Genomic DNA, 18,307 nt, shown 5'->3' with positions numbered 1-18,307 from the left:
CCAGAAAAAGGGTTCCTGACCTGAGCATGGAAGTACCTTGGAAGGTAGATGGTATCCCTGGGAGTATGGTGCCACCCCTCCATGCAAGGCCTCTTTGCCACCTGGGAAAAGGACCTCGAGGCACAGCCATCTGCAAGAACAGCATTGAAACATATTAATTTTCTTAGAATTAGATTCTTTAGAGCCTTTTGCCAAAAAATCTTTGTAATAAATGTACTAAATCAGTAGTATTTCCAAAGTCAGTACCCCTGAGTCACCCCCATGCATAGCCCTGCCTGAAAAGGGCATGTAACTAAAATGGTGGTGTTTTTATTTTCAGCAGTGATTTTTTTTTTCTTTATTCATCTTCCCTTTTTTTTTCCAGTGATTTTTGTCCCAGCACTAATTGCCCCTGTTAGCACTCAGTTTAGGAAGCATTGAAAAGCTGGAGACTGCTGAGGAGGAAGCATTAGGATTTGCAGGAATGAAAGCTTGCTTCCTGTGTGTGTTTTCCGGCTTCATTCCCAGGATGACTGGAAGCAGAAACAGTCAGGAACTCTAGCTGTATTCCGTCTTCACATTTGATCAAAGCCAGTGCTAGCTGGGCCGGCATAACAAATCTGATAGGAAATTTAGAACCAAGAGTCATTACCAACAGGATGTCCATTGTTGTGCATATGTTTTTTTTTCTTCATTCTCATGCTTGGATCATTGATTGACTTAAGTGAGTCAGGTAGTTTTTTTTAACCTTGTTATCAGCCCAGGTTCCTCCATAATGGTCTGCTTGGCATGTGGATTGTGCATCAAAGCATGGGCATTCCATTCCCAGTCTACTTCTGCCTCCTCCAAGCAACAGATCATAGTTTTTCCTGCGTGGTTCATCTTCCATGTCTTTTTTACCTAGCTTCTCTGCAAAACAAAATGAAGAATGGTATTATCTAACTCATGTTTAATGCTGCATAGTCCTTATGTCTCTTTAAAAACTTTCCAGTAGTCATTTAAAATGTACCCCCTCGTACATTTCTTTCTTTCTTTTTATTGTTTTGAGACAGAGTCTCTCTTTGTCGTCCAGGCTGGAGAGCTGTGGCACAATCTTGGCTCACTACAACCTCCAAATCCTGGGTTCAAGTGGTTCTCCGCCCTCAGCCTTCAGCCTCCCAAGTAGCTGGGATTACAGGCGTGCGCTACCATGCCCGGCTAATTTTTGTATTTTTAATAGAGACGGGATTTCGCCATGTTGGCCAGGCTGGTCTCAAACTCCTGACCTCAGGTGATCCACCCACCTTGACCTCCCAGAGTGCTGGGATTACAGGCATGAGCCACTGTGCCCGGCCTGTTTCTTTAGTTTCTTGTAGTGCCAGCTGTGCCCTGCCATCACCTGGTTTTCTGTTCTCCATATGTTAGTTTGCAGAAGGAAATTAATCTAGTGACCATCTGCTTCTCTGTGTCCCAGGGCCTAGGGGAACTTGTTAGAATACTGGCTTACTTGTCTGTCTGGTGAGTCCACAGAACTTGGGGTGTGTGTAATTTCGCCTTTTTATTTGTCCTGTGGAGTCCAGCAGCTGAGAAAGATGTCTGATGGTGTCCTGCCTGTCCCCTCTGCCCTCAGGTTTTATGTATTAGGCAGAACCCATAGGGAGAACATAAGAATTCCTGGAAGTTCTAGTAACAGAATGGTCTGTCAGATGTAGATTATTTCCTTCAGAGCTCAGAGGCGGGTAGGTAGCCCAAGGGCATTTTGAGCTTTTGAAATTCAGAGTTATTTGAAGTGGGCAAGGGTGGATTGGGGATGGTGTCACATCCAACCTCTCATTAAAAAAGGGTGCCATGGGTTGGAGAGAAAGATTCTCACATAAAATTATGAAATGATTGAGTAGATTACCAGTGAGGAGAAATCTCCTTATTTAACTTAGAAATCATATGATTTTTAACTGAAAGAACAATCACTTCCAGATTCTGGACGAATAGCCCAGTTGTTTCTCTAGCACTCAGACACTGTGAAAGTGGCAGAGAGCAGCAAGATGCCATGTAACCTTTATTTAAGTTTGAGTCTGGGTGTCAGTTTTAAAAAATAGGAGAGGGGAGTTAGGAAATGCCACATAGCTTTTAAAGATAGTCCTGAGATCATATGGGCTCCTGTATCCCAGCTGGAGCCAGTGGCTGGGCGCCAAACGGTGGGTGCCACAGCCTGCCCTCAAGCCAGTGAGAGGAGTTAGGGCTGCTACTGTGCTTGTATGACCTTTTCAGGTTTTTTTGTTCGTTTGTTTTTTTGAAACAGAGAGTTTTCTGTTGCTGAGATCAAGTGGAGTGCAGTGGTATGATCTTAGCTCACTGCAATCTCCACCTCCCGAGCTCGTGATTTTTGTGCCTCAGCCTCCCAAGTAGCTGGGACTGCAGTTGTGCACCACCATGCCCGGCCAATATTTCTTTTTAGTAGAGACAGGATTTTGCCTTGTTGGCCATGCCGGTCTTGAATTCCTGGCCTCAAGCAGTTCTCCTGCCTCAGCCTCCCAAAGTGCTGGGATTACAGGCACGAGCCACTGTGCTGGGCCGTTTTCAGGCATTTAAATTTAATCCTGGTGAAGTAGATATCACTATGTATCTTCTACACATGAAGAAACTGAAGCTCAAAAAGACATCTAGAATGTGGGAGGGCTGGGATTCAAGACCAGGATGCCTGGCCGGAGAGGCCACACACTTGCCCTGCCCTTAAGAACATCATGGTGTTTGGGTTGGTCGCTGTGGCTCATCCTTGTAATCCCAGCATGTTGGGAGGCCGAGGCAGGCAGATCATGAGGTCAAGAGATAGAGACCAGCCTGGCCAACATGGTGAAACCTCATCTGTACTAAATACAAAAATTAGCTGGGCGTGGTGGCACGGGCCTGTAGTCTCAGCTACTCAGGAGGCTGAGGCAGGAGAATCGCTTGAACCCAAGAGGCAGAGGTTGCAGTGAGCCGAGATCACGCCACTGCACTCCAGCCTGGTGACAAAGTGAGACTCCGTCTCAGGGAAAAAAAGAAACAACACAGTGTTTCCTCTGCAGGTTTGCTGGCTACCCCCTTCCTTTTCAGTACACTGGAGATAGCAGCTTGTGCTGTTTACCTCTTCTTTGATCCTTTTTTTTTTTCTTTCTTCTCTTGGCCTCAGGCTCCTTCTGTTCTGGATGTCAGATATACATCTGCCTCCTGAGGAACTCTGGTGGCTTTGAACAATTGGTGTGGACTACTGTGTTATCCGGGATATCAGGTATTACGAGACATCACCTAGCCATCTGCATCACATCTCTCTGGACAAGCAGCTATTACCAAAAAAGGCATATCCTTCCAGTCCTGTGCTCCATCTGCCTTAATTCTTTGCTCGTTCCTCCATGTTGGCGCCACTTCCCAGAGAGCTCCACTGCATCTCTCGCACTCTGCCTCCGTGCCGGGGAATCTCATGGCCTGCACATCTCTTGTGACTCTGGGAACCGCCTCCCCCGCCGGAGCCCCTGAGCCCCATCAATGGCAGCTCTTCCCAGTCAGCAGCTTCAGAGCAGGCAGTCTCCTCGGAAGGCCCGACTCTGTTCCTGCATGGCCTGCAATTTCTACTTTGTGCATAGAGTAATTTTCAGAGTAACCGCGATGCTGTTGGCGTTCTAGAAAGTTTCTCTTGTTCTTTTCTGAGACAGCCACCTAAGTGATAATCTGCTTTTTTTGGAAATCACAATATATTGCCAGACTACATCATAACCTTTATCATGCCAAGCATCCTGATGCAACTCACATTTTCCTAAACATGGGGTATAGTTACAGTTTATAAATTGAGTTGGCTTAAATCTCTTCCTTCTCCCTTCCCAAGTGTTACAAAGCTCATTCACTGCAACTGTCCTTGGACACTAGCTTAAAGGGAACGTGGACCTCAATGCTTTCTGCCTTCAACTTTTCAGCATTGTGACCCCAGGGTGGGTGCCACCCCATCTTTTCCTGACCCCCACCCCCACCTCCAAGAGGTTTGGCCCACATCACTGTACCTGGTGCTTGTACATTTGGAATTGGTGCCTTCTCCTTTTGGCAACCATGGTATCAATCCTTTTTCTGTTTTAGTGTCTTATTTCTTCTTTCAAGTTATTTGCTAGCCAAAGATGACATCACTGAGATGAGGAGACGGGAGCTTGCTGCAGATTCTGACAGCGCAGATTGTAAATGTCAGTGTCAGAATATTAGAACAGCTGCGATGGTTTCTGAAAGCTGCATGTTGTTCCGCATTTTCTCAGTTCGCCTGGCCTTTTATGTGGCACTCCGTATGCCAGTGTGTGTCCTTCATGTGCTGATGTGATGACACAAACACCATCCACACTCTTAATATCAGAGTACAGGACAGAGAAGTGATCAATGTACTGGTCTAGTGAGACTGAGATGAAGAGAAATCACCTACAAAGTGGTCTGTAATGCCTTTTGGTTGGACTGGGAACAAGTAAAATTTTCTCATAAACATGTTGAGACTTCCAGAATCACTTTTGTTATCTTACCAGACCGTGGGCCGCTGAGGGTTGAGGAGCAGACTGTCAGACTGCATTCTCACATGCCCTGTTCCCACCCCACGGCCATTCAGACTGCACTAAATACGTTGAAGTCGCTTTTGTTGTTGTTTGCATCATTTAAATATTTTTTTCTGCTTTTAATACCAAAAAAAAAAAAAAAATGCAGATGCTTTAAGGCATAAACAGAATTCTTAAGAATTTAAAATATGCAATTAAAATTTGATATGTTTTGACTCCCAAGCACCTTGTTTTTGTTGTTGTTGTTGTTGAAGTCAGCTGATTTTCCCTTTAGAAAGAGGGTCAGCTAGAAACCTAGGTATTTTGGAATTGTTAATTGCATTTTAGTATAGTCTGGAGAAAGGTCATTCAAAAGGGAAGTACAATGGGACTTGCCCGCCCTTCATCATCTCATTCCCGTACCAGGTGTGTGTTGGTCACATAAGCGCCTGGGAAGCAGCAGAGGAGTCCCAGTTGTCGCTGCTACCTGGAGACAGGGTTAGCAAAATAACACTAGGGTTGAGGGAAGGCCTTTTTTTTTTTTTTTTTTTTTTTTTTTTTAAAAAACAAAAACAAAAACAAAAAACCATAAGCCCGCTGTGTACACCGAGGGCGGCGGGAGAAGCATGAGAAGGAGTCAGCCTAAGTTTGCACATTGCGTAAAGGGGACACTAAGGTATGAGCCGAAGCTTTAGGTTCTCCTTGCTTCCCTCAAGACTTCCTTCCTGTAACAGAAGCAGCAGGCAATTGCTGCACTGCGTTTCTTGCCCTGCCAGTAGGTCTGTATCTCCCGTAAGGAAAAATAGCCTGATCCCTTCTGGCAGCATTTGGAAGCTTGATGCTAATTCTTACATAGCGTGGCAAGCCAGCCACGAGTGCCAGGCCTTGATCTGTATTCTGCACTATGCCCTTACTTGGTTCCTGGCACTGAGTGGTCCCCCAGCCCTGAAGAATCACTTGAGATCATCACAGCAGCTGAACTAGGCTTTCTCCCCAAGGGGCAGGGGCATGTCGTTTTCATTTGACGGGGAAAAGAGGTAGCTGTCCTTGACTGCCTTTGTTGTGGTTTCCTGCGTAAGATAGCACTGTGTTTTCAACTTTTTTTCATTACACTGTCTTTGCAATGATGTAAATGTAAGAAATCACTTGGCTTTAAAAGCGAAGTGGTTGGTTATTTATGTGAAGACTTTTTAACATATCAAGAATTAGGTGCGTTGGCAGGTAGGGTTTGGGATGTGGTAACTGCTTCAGATGGAATGTTCACTTAAGCTTTGTCTTCTTAAAAGTTATCAATGTGAATGTCATAATTATATATATTTTTGTGGAAATTTTTCTCATAAGTTATTGTGCAAAATATAGTATCATTGATGCAAATAATAGTTTTAAACTTTTAGTTTAGAAACCCTAAAAGATATAAATTGTATTACATATGCATTAAAAGTTTGTTTTATTTAATTTTATGTAGATGTGTAAAGTGTTAGGTAAACTTTTTTTCACTTATCCATTTAAACACCTTGTTACTTGAATATTGTGTTGACTGGTCTGCAACAGTGATCCATTCTGTAATATAGCTCTTTTAACTGGGAAGGAACCACGCCCCAGTTGTGCTGATTACATTCGTGGTGGCTCACAGGTGGGTGCTGGTGTTGGCAGGAGCCAGAGGTTGGTGTAACGCAATGCTGCGTTATCTTGGTGCACAGAATTTGTGGAGACGCCGCTTCCTCAAAATGGTTTTTGATCATTTTTTATCTATAAGACCTTTTGATGCTCACAAACCTCTATTCAACACACAAAACAAAAATGAAAAGGTAGTTGGGTTGTAAAAGCTTACTGTGGTGGACTCATTAAGCAGTGGTTTTCTGTTCATAGAAAGTTTCCTCAGATACCACACACCACTGTTAACTGTGCTCATTGTCACTTTAAATTTCAACTATACCCTGTTTTTGTCATTCTAAATATCAGACGTACTATTGGTATAATTGCACACCAAAAATCAGCCAAACTGTGCATTACGCTGACTGGATCCCTGCTTTTATGTGAGCTAAGAAAAGATGGAGCCAACTCCAACAAGGGCCTCTTTTTCTCTCTTGTCTAGCCTGTTTCTAAACCGAATGACCCAGGATTCAAGCTTTTAGTATCAAGTGAAACTTTGCCTCAGATGGACTCCAGGTAGTTTAGGTCATCTATATCTAGCGGTCCTGTGCGATGCTGTTTCTGCCACTCCCTGAATCTCCGCAGCTTCTCTTATGTTGTAGTAAAGCACAATTGCAGCGACGTCGCATCAGAAGAAGGAAGGTCAGCAGAGGTGATGCATGTTGTATGATGATGAGTGTTTACAGCCACCTTCTCCTAAGAAGAAAATTTACACTGGGGTGGGTAGTATTCCATTATGTAGACTTAGCGACTTTGCTAAGTGCTTTTTAGACTGCTTAAAAAATTTTCAAGATTTTAAAAGATGTATAAGGTTAAGTTTGCAAATATAATGGAAATGCTGTATATCTTTTGAAGTGATAAAATCCACGTTGGAATTTTAAAGAAAATATGCTGTAATAATGCTGTTGTAAGTAATATTTTAATGTCTCTTTGCCTGTTTTCTATTTCAGCACATTCATTGTGGTGAATGTTCATAGCATTATAACTGCTTAGCCATTGAATGATAACATTTGTTAGTGGAAATTGGAAAATTTATTTGTGAAATTCTGCAGAATTCATTTTTCTATTTCCAATATTTGCTGAGGTTAAATAAAAATTTTCAAGCCATTGATGTAATAAAATACGAAACCAAAGCATTTTCTGCACCCCCACTCTCCATCAAAGCAGTACCCTACCCTGTACCAAAGTGGGGTTCTTTCTTTCCTTTTGAGTGAGTCTTGGGTTTCCAAATGTTTAATTTCCTCCAAATCAGACCCTTTGGAAACACAGCTCGGGATGCCTTTTGTTTTTAGCCTTTTGCTCTATCTGAACCTACATCCTTTTTTGTGTAAAATTTTATAGTTGGAATCAAATTGAAGCGCATGAATTCATGGTTTGTGATAGTTGTGGGCTCAAATGCAGGGGTTCAGTAAGAAGTGATTTTTCTCCCCATAGTGGGTTTTCGTTTTTCAGCCTCACCAGGCTTTTTGGCCTGGTCCCTGGAGGCAGGATGGTAGCAGTGCAGAGGCGAGATCACTGCCTCTGTGGCCTCTGCTCAGCCCAGAGTGGATGCTGGTAGTTTCCTGAGTAGCAGCAGGAGCTGGCGGTGGCTGTGGTGTCGTGGTCTTCCCTTTGTTAGCTGGGATGTAGGATTTGGTTAGATACCGCTAGAAGCCCAATGCACTATCCATTGTGCCACGGAGTCTGCTCACTAGGTAACTTCTACTATAGAAACCCAACTTCTAGGTCCAGGCAGATGGGGCCCCTGTGTGTGACTGCACGGTGCAGGAGGGTTGTAGAAGGGTGGCTGGGTCCAGCCTCCCCCAGGTTGGCAGTCTAATGGGGGGGCACTGCACACACCCTATCACAGGGAGTGGTGCCGCAGCTGCAGGAGGGTCTGGGAGGGAGGTCGCAGCTGCCTTATGTCTTTAGGGAGTGCCTGTCCTGGAGCTGAGCCTGTGGAAAGGGGTGAGGGTGGCACCTAGGGGTGGAGATCAAAAGCGTTGAGACCTCCGCTGTGATTTGTGAAGGTGACTTGTGGTCTAGAACAAGAGGAAATGAGTTCCAAGGACAGCGATGGGGATGATTGAGGCTGAGGCGGCCCCCTGCCAGGATGCCACCGGACATCTGCTAGGATGGGCACTGATGAGGGAGCCATTTGGACCTGGCCTTTATTGACTTAAAAGAACCTCGGGCAATGCGTGAGACCGGGAAGAGGGGAGCTGTGGAGGTGTTGAGGGAAAGGCCTTCTCAAAGACTGGCCCAACCTGAGCACAAGCAAGGGCACAGGAAAGGAAGGGATAGCAGGCAGGCTGTGAGTCCCGCATCAGGGACACATGGCGGCCCTGGCTGCAGGCCCCCGTTCCTCGGACTGATGGGGAAAGACATCCATTTACAGGTGTAGATTAGGTCGCCTCCGTGCCTCACTTCCCTTCATCTTGGCTCTCCCCACAACCCCAGCTTCAGACAGGTGTGACTGCAGCACTCTGAGGTGGGCGGCCTAGGGGACCTCCGAACAGCAGCCTGGAAGTAGCAGGGAGTTCTGTCCCCAGGGGCAGCTCTGAGTAAGGGGGCCGCAGACAGCAGTTCCGAGGCCATTTCTTAGGGCCTCCATCCACGGCCCTCTGCGGAGACCAGCTCAGAAATGGTCTGGGGCTGACTGCTTCCCTGCCTCACATTTTCTGGCCCCCTACTTCTGTTAACCTGGGATCAGTTTCAAAATCAAACCATTTACCTACAAAGCCTCATCTCAGGCTCTGCTTTTTGGTAAAATCTAGGCCAAGACAGCACTGAGGTGAGAATCACAAGGCTCAGAGAGACCTAGTGAGGCCCCTGCCAGGCCTATCCCAGCCATTCAGCTTGTGGGAAGGAATGATCGTGAGGGCGTTCAGTGCTGACGCTGCTGGAGAGGCAGCTCGCCACTTGGAGGCAGCTCCAAGCACGCTGCGAGGCACTGACTCTTGGAGCTGACAGTTATGTGAGGCTCTGCGTAAATTGCTTTCCTTCTCAACAGATCAGAGGCCATGCCTGGGGCATCATTTGGGCCCACACTAGCTCATGGATGACCCTGACATTCTTTTTTTTGGGGGGGGGGTTCTTTGTTTTGGGGGTGTTTTGTTTCAAGATGAGTCTTGTTCTGTTTCCCAGGCTGGAGTGCAGTGGTGCAGTCTCTGCTTTGCAATCTTCACTCTGCAATCTCTGCCTTCCAGGTTCAAGCAGTTCTCCTGCCTCAGCCTCCTGAGTAGCTGGGATTACAGGCACCCACCACCATGCCCAGCTGATTTTTAGTAGCGATGGGGTTTTCCCATGTTGGCCAGGATGATCTCGAACTCCTGACCGCAGATGATCCACCGGCCTCAGCCTCCCAAAGTGCTGGGATTACAGATGTGAGCCACTGCACCCGGCCAATTCTATTCTGGGCTGAACGGAACCCACCCCTTGAGAGAGCTTCCCAAGTATACTTACCTGTTGTCTCAGAAGCAGGAGCACAGTCATAGGCCTTGGCACACCGGCTGGCCCACCCACTCTGCCAGCTCGCCCTCCCTTCACCATTTTCCCACTGCCTGGGCGCCCTTTTAGTACCTGCACACTCCACAGCGCTCACACCTAAAGCCCTGTCCCCAGAGCTCAGCTGCCCTTGGACCCCTCCACCCCCACGTCTTTCAGTGCCCCCAGATGACACATCCAAGACAAAGACCATTCCCCTGCTCTTGTTTCTGCATCCTCTGGTGTGTGGAACTACCATGTATCTGGTCACCAAGCTAGATGCACTTCGATCCATGACTGCTGCCAGGGACAGCACGAGCCCTCCCTCCCACCCGGGGGGGTGCTGTGGCCTCCTAACCCACCCCTTATCCCCACCATTCCTCTTGCCTTTTCTGTCCCACTCCCCACATAATCAGGGACCAACCTCTCCTGTGGAAAGCAGAAAGCATTGCACCTGTCTCCCAGAAAATGCACAGTTCTGCATTTGTCCTAAGGCCCTGTAACCTCCCGACATCAGGTGCGCTCCCAGGTGCCTCTTCAGCCCGGTCATGCATCCTGTCCATCTCTGGTCCCGATGAACCCCTGCCTTCTCCCGCCTTCTGCAGGGGACTGATGCTCAGGGCTTCTACAACTTGAGGCTCATTCTGTGCTAGCCTCTTTGTACTGACTGGAATGAGGTGATTTTAAGTTCTTATTTTTAAAATAGGTAACTAATGTTCCTGGTATAAAAGGCCTACGTGACATGTGTCTCATCCCTGCCCTCTAACCACCCAGTCCTCTCCATAGGCGGCCATTGCTGTCAGTTCCTTGCGTATTCCTCAAGGGTTGATCACACGTTTGCAGGCATGCATTTGTGCACACATACAAATGACATTCTCTCTACATTAGCTTTGCCGCCCGACACACCAGTTGTTTTCCTAGTCTTCTCGCATTAGCACATAGGTCTAAAGTCACTTTGGCCCGGGTGCAGTGGCTCACACCTGTAATCCCAGCACTTTGGGAGGATGAGGTGGATGGATCACCTGAGGTCAGGAGTTTTGAGACCAGCCTGGCCCACATGGTGAAACCCTGTCATTACTAAAAATACAAAAAAATTAACTGGGCATGGTGGCATGCCCCTGTAATCCCAGCTACTCAGGAGGCTGAGGCAGGAGAATCACTTGAACCCAGAAAGCGGAGGTTGCAGTGAGCTGAGATTACGCCATTGCACTCCAGCCTGGGCGACAGACTCAGCCTCAAAAATTAAAAAAATAAATAAAGCCACTTCATTCTTTTGTATTGATTTCATGGTATTCTATTTATGGCGACAGTGATTTGTGGAAACCATCGTGAGCTGACAGGCGCTGAAGTATCCTTTGTAACATCAGCAGAATGGAAATCACATCACTTCACCGACATGCCCGTGTAGTTGCAGGGTAAATAGAATCTCTAGTTCATTTTCCGTTTGATATGTACTGCTCGCTGGCCTTCCATAGCAGTTGTATCAATTTCTCCTTCTGTCCGCGTGAACAAGGCCACTTGCTGCCCCGCGCCCTTCCTGATGCTGTGATAATTGCACATGTTGATCTGAAGTGTTTGATAAGATGTTGCGCTCACTAGACAGTTCCTTGAGGTCAGCACTGTTGTGCTCATCCAGTTCCCCACAGCTGGGAATAATAGCCACATAGCTAGGTATAAACAAAATAGAGAGATCGGTGCATTGCAGGGGAAGAATAAGTGCCTGCTCGTCCTGTGCTTAGGGATCAAAGGCCCCGCCATGGATTATGATTGACGCCCAGGGAATGGGATTCCCAGCTGCCAATTAGCTGAGACTTGCGGTTCTCGGGGCCCTTTTCTTGTTTATTGAGCAATCAGTATACTTACTGCCAAAGGACTGGGGGAAGAAATGTTCAAATCTGAAGACCTGGTGTTTTAGATTTTTATTTATATTTTATTTACTTTATTTATTTATTTATTTCTGAGACAGGGTCTTGCTCTGTTGCCCAGGCTGGAGTGCAGTGGTGGGATCTTGGTGCACTGCAACCTGAACCTCCCAAGTTCAGGTGATTCTCATGCCTCAGCTTCCCAAGTAGTTGGGACTACAGGCATGTGCCACCACACCTGGCTAATTGTTTTGGTTTTTATTTTTGTTTTGAGATGGAGTCTCACTTTGTTGCCCAGGCTGGAGTGCAGTGGCATGGTCTTGGGTCACTACAACCTCCACCTCTGGGTTCAAGGGATTCTCGTTCCTCAGCCTCCCAAGTAGCTGGGACTACAGGTGATCACACCTGGCTAATTTTGTATTTTTAGTAGAGACAAGGTTTCACCATGTCGCCCAGGCTGGTCTTGAACTCCTAACCGGAAGCGATCCACCCACCTCGGCCTCCTAAAGTGTTGGGATTACAGGCGTGAGCCACTCCGCCTGGCTGTAGATTTTAAATGAGGTTGAGTTCCGGATTCTGGGTCCTCCACCTCCCTCCATTCCTTGGTGCCTCTTTCTTCCTCCCGTTGCCCTCCTCAATGGAGAGTTGGCTGGTTGTTATATGTGAGGAAATTGGCCGAGTTCTGGCCTGGACAAGCCGAACAGACACCGTCCTGCCAAGATGGGGCAGGGAGAGCTTCTCAGAACTCCACTAGAAGCAGGAAGGGATGGTCCCGCCTGCAAAGTCATAGGAAGGGATCCAGGAGGAGGGGGAGTTGAATAAAGACAGCAGCTCGCCTGGGCAAGGATGTCTGGCAGCACAGAGGAGCTGGTGCCTGCAGTCAAGTCAGGGCTGTGTCCTTGTCAATGGAAGGTGTTAGAATTGTAGGTGGTTCTCTGGTGATCTGTGCTTCCACCTGGTACCCTGCCCATGGCAGGTGCCTAGTGAGTGCTGGTGGCTGCCGAAAAGACTTGGGCCAGATTCCACTGCAGGCTCCGCAGATTCAGAGGATGCTCTGAGTGCCTGCAGCACTTCCTGCCCCTAGGACTTCCTCTCCAGGCCGTCCCTGTTGGCCAACTTGAGAAAGGTTTGGCCAAGGAACAGATGACGGGATGCAGGCTGAGCCTTCTGACATGTGCTAACAGCTTCAGTTCGCCTTAGAAATTCCTTTCCCTCAGGTCTGGGCAGACTGGGCATTTCTGTTGCCCCAGAGCAGCTGGTGTGCCCTAGCCACCGTTCGCCAGCACTCAGCATCAAGGAGGTGTCTCCTCGGCCTCCTCCTTGGCATTCATGCGTAATGGATGAATCCCAGTGCTTAAAGGCTTCATGCGCAGGTGCCCAGAGTTTGCACAACAGTTATTTTCAGTATGGATCGTGGCACTTCATTGAATAAATTTAGCAACAAGTGCATCTTCTACTGGCAGGGCACAACAGTAGTCCCAGCTACCCTGGAGTCTCAGGTAGGAGGATTGCTTGAGTCCAGGAGGAAGAGGCTGCAGTGGGCTACGATCATACCACTGCTCTCCAGCCTGGACAACAGAGTGAGGCCCTGCGTCAAAAAATAAATACACAGGTCCCGGAGTGGTGGCTCACCCCTGTAATCTAAGCATTTGGGAGGCCGAGGGGGACAGATCACTTGAGGCCAGGAGTTGACCAGCCTGGTCAACATGGTAAAACCCAGTCTCTACTAAAAATGCAAAATTAGCTGGGCTTGGTGGCATGTTCCTGTAATCCCAGCTACTGGGGAGGCTGAGGCATGAAAAACACTTGAACCTAAAGGCAGAGGTTGCGGTGAGTGGAGATCTCACCCCTGCACTGTAGCCTGGGTGACATAGTGGGACCCTGTCTCAAAAATCTAAATGAATATATAAATAATTTTAAGTGTGTCATTTGCCATGTAGCAAATTATTTGTGGTTTTTAGTAATAATTGCTGGATTTATTGGTGATTGTTTTGTCCCTAAGGACCAAACATACATTATTACATTTTTTTTTTTTTTTGAGAGAGTCTCGCTCCATCTCCAGGCTGGAGTGCAGTGGCGAGATCTGGGCTCACCGCAACCTCCACCTCCTGGGTTCAAGCAATACTCTTGCCTCAGCCTCCCAAGTAGCTGGGACTACAGGCGCACGCCACCACACCTAGCTAATTTTTGTATATTTAGTAGAGACGAAGTTCCACCATGTTGGCCAGAATGGTCTTGATCTCTTGACCTTGTGATCCACCCGCCTCGGCCTCCCAAAGTGCTGGGATTACAGGCGTGAGCCACCGAGCCTGGCCCACATTATTTAATTTTATGACAACCTCACAGGTAGGGGCTGTCATTATCTCTGTTCTGTAGAAGAGGAAACCAAGACTTAGAGAAACGTGGCTTGCCCACATCATGCAACTAGCCAGTGGTGGAGCTGGGCTGGAAGCACCTGAAACCCCTCCCCACCCTCCAGCCTCTGTCACTCGTGGATGCTGACTCAACCTTGCCCCACTAAAATATTTTTTGATCTCTTTTACGCGTTTACTCTAGGCTTGCCTCCTCACATACAGAGCAAATATAATGGACGTTTTCATTGTTTCTGCCTCCAGAGATAGGTTTTGTTTTTTTTTTTTTTTTTTTTTTTTGTGGAGACGGGGTCTCCCTCTGTCGCCCGTGCTGCAAACTTCACTTCCCAGGTTCGAATGATTCTCTTGCCTCTGACTCCCAAGTAGCTGGGATTACAGGCCCCGCCACCACGCCCAGCTAATTTTTTTGTATTTTTAGCAGAGACGTGGTTTTGCCAGGAACTTCTGACCTCAGGTGATCTGCCCGCCTCAGCCTCCCAAAGTGCTCGGATTACAGGCATGAGCCACCACACCTGGCCGATAATGGACATTTTAAAGGCTAGTGAGCTTTAAACAAGCAGTATGTGTGAAGGCTTCAGTCTAGTCCAGTTGCCTGGCATGGAATAGAGGCTGGATAAACTGCCAATCCACTCATTCTTAAGACAGGTCTTGGGGGTGTGTTGCTAGTACTCTGTGGGGCAGGGTAAGAGCTGAGCTTTCCACAGCTCACTGGCCTTCAAGGAAACCCCTTGCTTCTCTTCTGAAACTCCTGTCTCACCCCGAGACAGTGAGTGAGCTTCAGGTGTCTTTAGTGGCATATTCTTACCCATAACTGCACTGGTGTTTTGTTTGTTTCTTTGTGGGTTTTTTTTGTTTGTTTTTTTGAGACGGAGTCTCGCTCTGTTGCCCAGGCTGGAGTGCAGTGGCATGATCTTGGCTCACTGCAACCTCTGCCTCTTGGGTTCAGGCAATTCTCCTGCCTCAGCCTCCCAGGTAGCTGGGACTACAGGTGCGCACCACCACACACAGCTAATTTTTGTATTTTTAGTAGAGACAGGGTTTCACCATGTGGGCCAGGATGGTCTTGATCTCCTGACCTTGTTATCCTCTGCCTTGGCCTCCCAAAGTGCTGGGATTACAGGCTTGAGCCACCGTGCCTGGCCCATAACTGCACTGTTAGTGTGTGTGTTCATTTATAACTTACGTACAGGCACTGCTCATGACTGGTTTGTTCAACGTTAGTGACACTCACACATTTTCTTCCCGCATCCACGATTCTGGGCCCAGGCCATTACTGTCCTGAAGCTGAAACTGATCTGTGCTGTCAGGCTCCCACTTCTCAGAGGAGGGAACTGAGGCCAGAGAGTCAAAATGACTTGCCCAAGTTTACTCAGCTCCTACACGGAGGCGTGGGCCGGGGATCCAGGTGGCTCAGCTTTGAGACAGAACTCCTCCCATCAAGCCTTGCTTCCAGGGCCACTGGTAAGTGGGGGAGGTAGACCCCTTCAGCTGGGTGACCGCCCGTAGCTGAGCCTGTCCTGAACCTCCCCACAGCCAGCTGCGGCAAGTCCAGCCCCTTGGCTCTTGGATCACAGACCCTGAGGACCACTGCAGGATGTCCCCTTGAGGGACTGGCTGTGGGAGTCCCGGGGGAACACCTCTTACAAGTCTGGATTTCTTCTCATCGCAGTTCCACAGTAGGTGCTTCCGCTGCCCTGCTTCTGGCAGAGCACCTTTCCCAAATCCTGGGTGGTTCCCGGGGCTGACCCAAACCGTCAGCCCGCCCTCTGCAGCTGTGCCCTGGTCGTTACCCCTCCATCTCCTCCACCTTTCCACCCACAGCCCCAGGCTGTCCAAAGTGGACCCTACTGCCTAGGCATTCAGATCGATCCCAGTGACCTCTTCCTGGAGTATGAGTCCAGGCTCCTCTGCAGCCCTGGGATGCTGACTTGAAGACCTCGTGGGTGCCTGCGGAGCACTGGCCCTCAGGCCGGGGTCTATATCACCGAGCTGAAGACCTCGTGGGTGCCCGCGGAGCACTGGCCCTCAGGCCGGGGTCTGTATCACCGAGCTGAAGACCTCGTGGGTGCCCACGGAGCACTGGCCCTCAGGCCGGGGTCTGTATCACCGAGTTGAAGACCTCGTGGGTGCCCGCGGAGCACTGGCCCTCAGCGCCGCGAGGCCGGGGTCTGCAGCAGTCCTGCATGCCGCAGCACAGCCTCCCTCTACGGCAGGGTTCTGCCCTTGCCCAGCCCTGACTGCAGGGGTGGCTCTAATGACCGCTTCACCCTGAACACCTTCCTAGGAAAGACTGTTACAGTCCTGGTCCCCAGGAATCATGCCCCTGAGTGTCCCTGCCTTGTGTTGTCCCTTCCCCACTAACTCTGGGCTGGGTCGTGGACTTGTTTTGACCAATGGAACCTTCATAGGCTTGACATAAGCCTGTCTACTCTTGTTTCTGGAAACTCTGCCACACTGTGAAGAAGCTCGGGACAGCCTGTGGAGACACGTGGTCAGGCTGACAGCCACCACAAACCACCAGACCTGTGTGTTAAGCCATCTGAAGCCAGGGCGCCTTGGCAGAGCACCCACGAGACCACTCGAGTGACCCAGGTAAGACTAGCACAAGAACTGCCCAGCCGAGCCCAGTTCCAGTTGCTCACCTGCAAGAAGTGAGCAAGTGAAATGGCTGGTGTTTCAGCCGGCACGTTCTGGAACAATTTGCCACACAGCAGCAGATAACTGAGATAGTTGGGGAGGAGTGGGACTCAGGGAATTCAGCAAATTTCAGGCTGCAGAAAGGGCAGAGCACCCGGGCGTCAGAGTCCTGGGGTGTGTGTACCCACGGCCCTCAGCAGCTGCAGCCCACAGGTGCCTTTACCGAGGATGCCAGAGCCTGCCTGCTGAGCACACAGGTGGATGTGAGCTCCTATCTCGGAGGCTGGGACGCCACCTCCTCCAGCTGCCTGGGGCTGAAGGCACGGGGGTCCCCAGTGCAGTCATTCCCTGCAGAGAACCTGGCAGCTCGTTGGAACCTCACCTCTGAGACCCTGAGCCAGGCCCCAGGACCACTGCACGGAGTGGATCGGACACATTTGGTGACGGTGTAAGTGTCTCGGCAGCTGTCCTCTGCGCACCCCTCCAGGCTGCTCAGTCTTGGTCCTGTTGGTTGAATGCCTTGTTCCTTCGTAGATTCAGAATTGAAATGTGTTCCCCACTCCCCACCCCTCATTCCTCTGGCCACATTCTCCTGGCCTTCCTGCTCCAGCCTACTCTGGGCTGCAGCATTTTCCAGCTCTGTGGGGCCGAAGCTTGCCTGGTCAGGAAATGGGGGCTTGGATTCTGTCCCTGAATCACTATACTGTGCCCCTCCACCCCATGGTGTTCTGTTTCTCCACCTGAGTGGGGTGGGTGGGACTGGGGGTAAATGCCCTATCCCTTCGGATGCTGCAGCGAGGAGGTGGCCACTCAGCTGCCTCTCCAACTAAATGGCAGGTAGATTCACAGCTGCCTCCCACAGCAGTTGAGCTGGGATGGAATGCAGGGCAGATGGGGCTAGGGGAGGGTCCCAGCCTTTCTGGGAATAGCCAGTAGGGCCCATGTCCCTGCAGGCCTGTCCCAGCAAAGTGCCTGGAGCCGCATGCTCTGCACAGCACTTAGGCATTCCTGGGACCCAGTGGGGTTGGGTGGGGATGCCTTGGGGACAGCCAGCCTGAGGCAGGTTCCAACCCCTGCTCTGCAGTATGAGTCTTTCCCCGTTGCTGACCCCCTTCTTGGTAAAAGGAAACCATGCCTTGGAGGCATTTGTTTGTCAGAAGCATTTTCTTGAGCCCCTGCAGTGTAACTTTGGGAGGGTGATGAGCAAGACAGGCAAGGTCCCCGCCCTGAAGTACCCTGAATTTCAGTTGGGAGACAAAGAAATGGAAACATTCATGCAGGGCAGGTAGCGGCAGGTTTCCCATGATGAGATAGTTGGCTGAACCGTGCCACCACTAAAGCCTGGGGTGCTGGGATGAGCCAGGAGGTAACCCCAGGCCTCAACCCACCCTAGCCCAGAGACTCCTTCCCTGTGTAGTCCAGGAAGGCTTTGTCACTATTGGTTTGACTTCCAGCGATGCCGAGCCCAGCCTCTAGGGGTCGTGATCCATCCATGAGCCAAGTTTTACCACTCAATGGTGGGCCAAGGCTTTCAACAGTGCGAAGGTAGGCCCTCTGCAAAGGCAGAGGCTGGCAGGGCCCAGGCTGGGGCCCCATGACCTGCACCTTTCCAGCTCCCCATCCCAAAGCCGGACTGTGGTCTCTGAGTGCCATTTCCTACTGAAAGGAACCAGGTTTTTTGGAGAAGTGACTGGATTTCGATATGGGAGCAAGTGCAGAAGGGAGCCTGGGAATCTGGTGCCAGAGAGTAAAGAAGCACCCAAAATAATGGGGTCATGGCCAAAGGACTTGGGACCCAAACTAAAGGGCCTCCTACTGGCCT

At 49.4% G+C, this 18,307-nt stretch overlaps 1 protein-coding gene across 1 annotated transcript in view; it reads left to right on the top strand.

Annotated features, from left to right (window-relative positions):
* RCOR1 (REST corepressor 1) overlaps nt 1-7,265 on the top strand; it is a 130,531-nt gene extending 123,266 nt beyond the window's left edge. The window contains exon 12 of the mRNA XM_032287326.1: nt 3,128-7,265. Coding sequence (XP_032143217.1) covers nt 3,128-3,169 — 42 coding nt within the window. The 3' untranslated portion in view covers nt 3,170-7,265. The remainder of the gene's footprint in view (nt 1-3,127) is intronic.
* The last annotated feature ends 11,042 nt before the right edge of the window (nt 7,266-18,307 follow it).

Source organism: Sapajus apella, unplaced genomic scaffold (genome assembly GCF_009761245.1).
Source record: "Sapajus apella isolate SASKATOON/1434 unplaced genomic scaffold, GSC_monkey_1.0 scaffold20, whole genome shotgun sequence".
Lineage (NCBI taxonomy): Eukaryota > Metazoa > Chordata > Mammalia > Primates > Cebidae > Sapajus > Sapajus apella.
The sequence above is the reverse complement of the archived record's forward strand: the minus strand, read 5'-3'. Positions and strand labels throughout refer to the sequence as shown.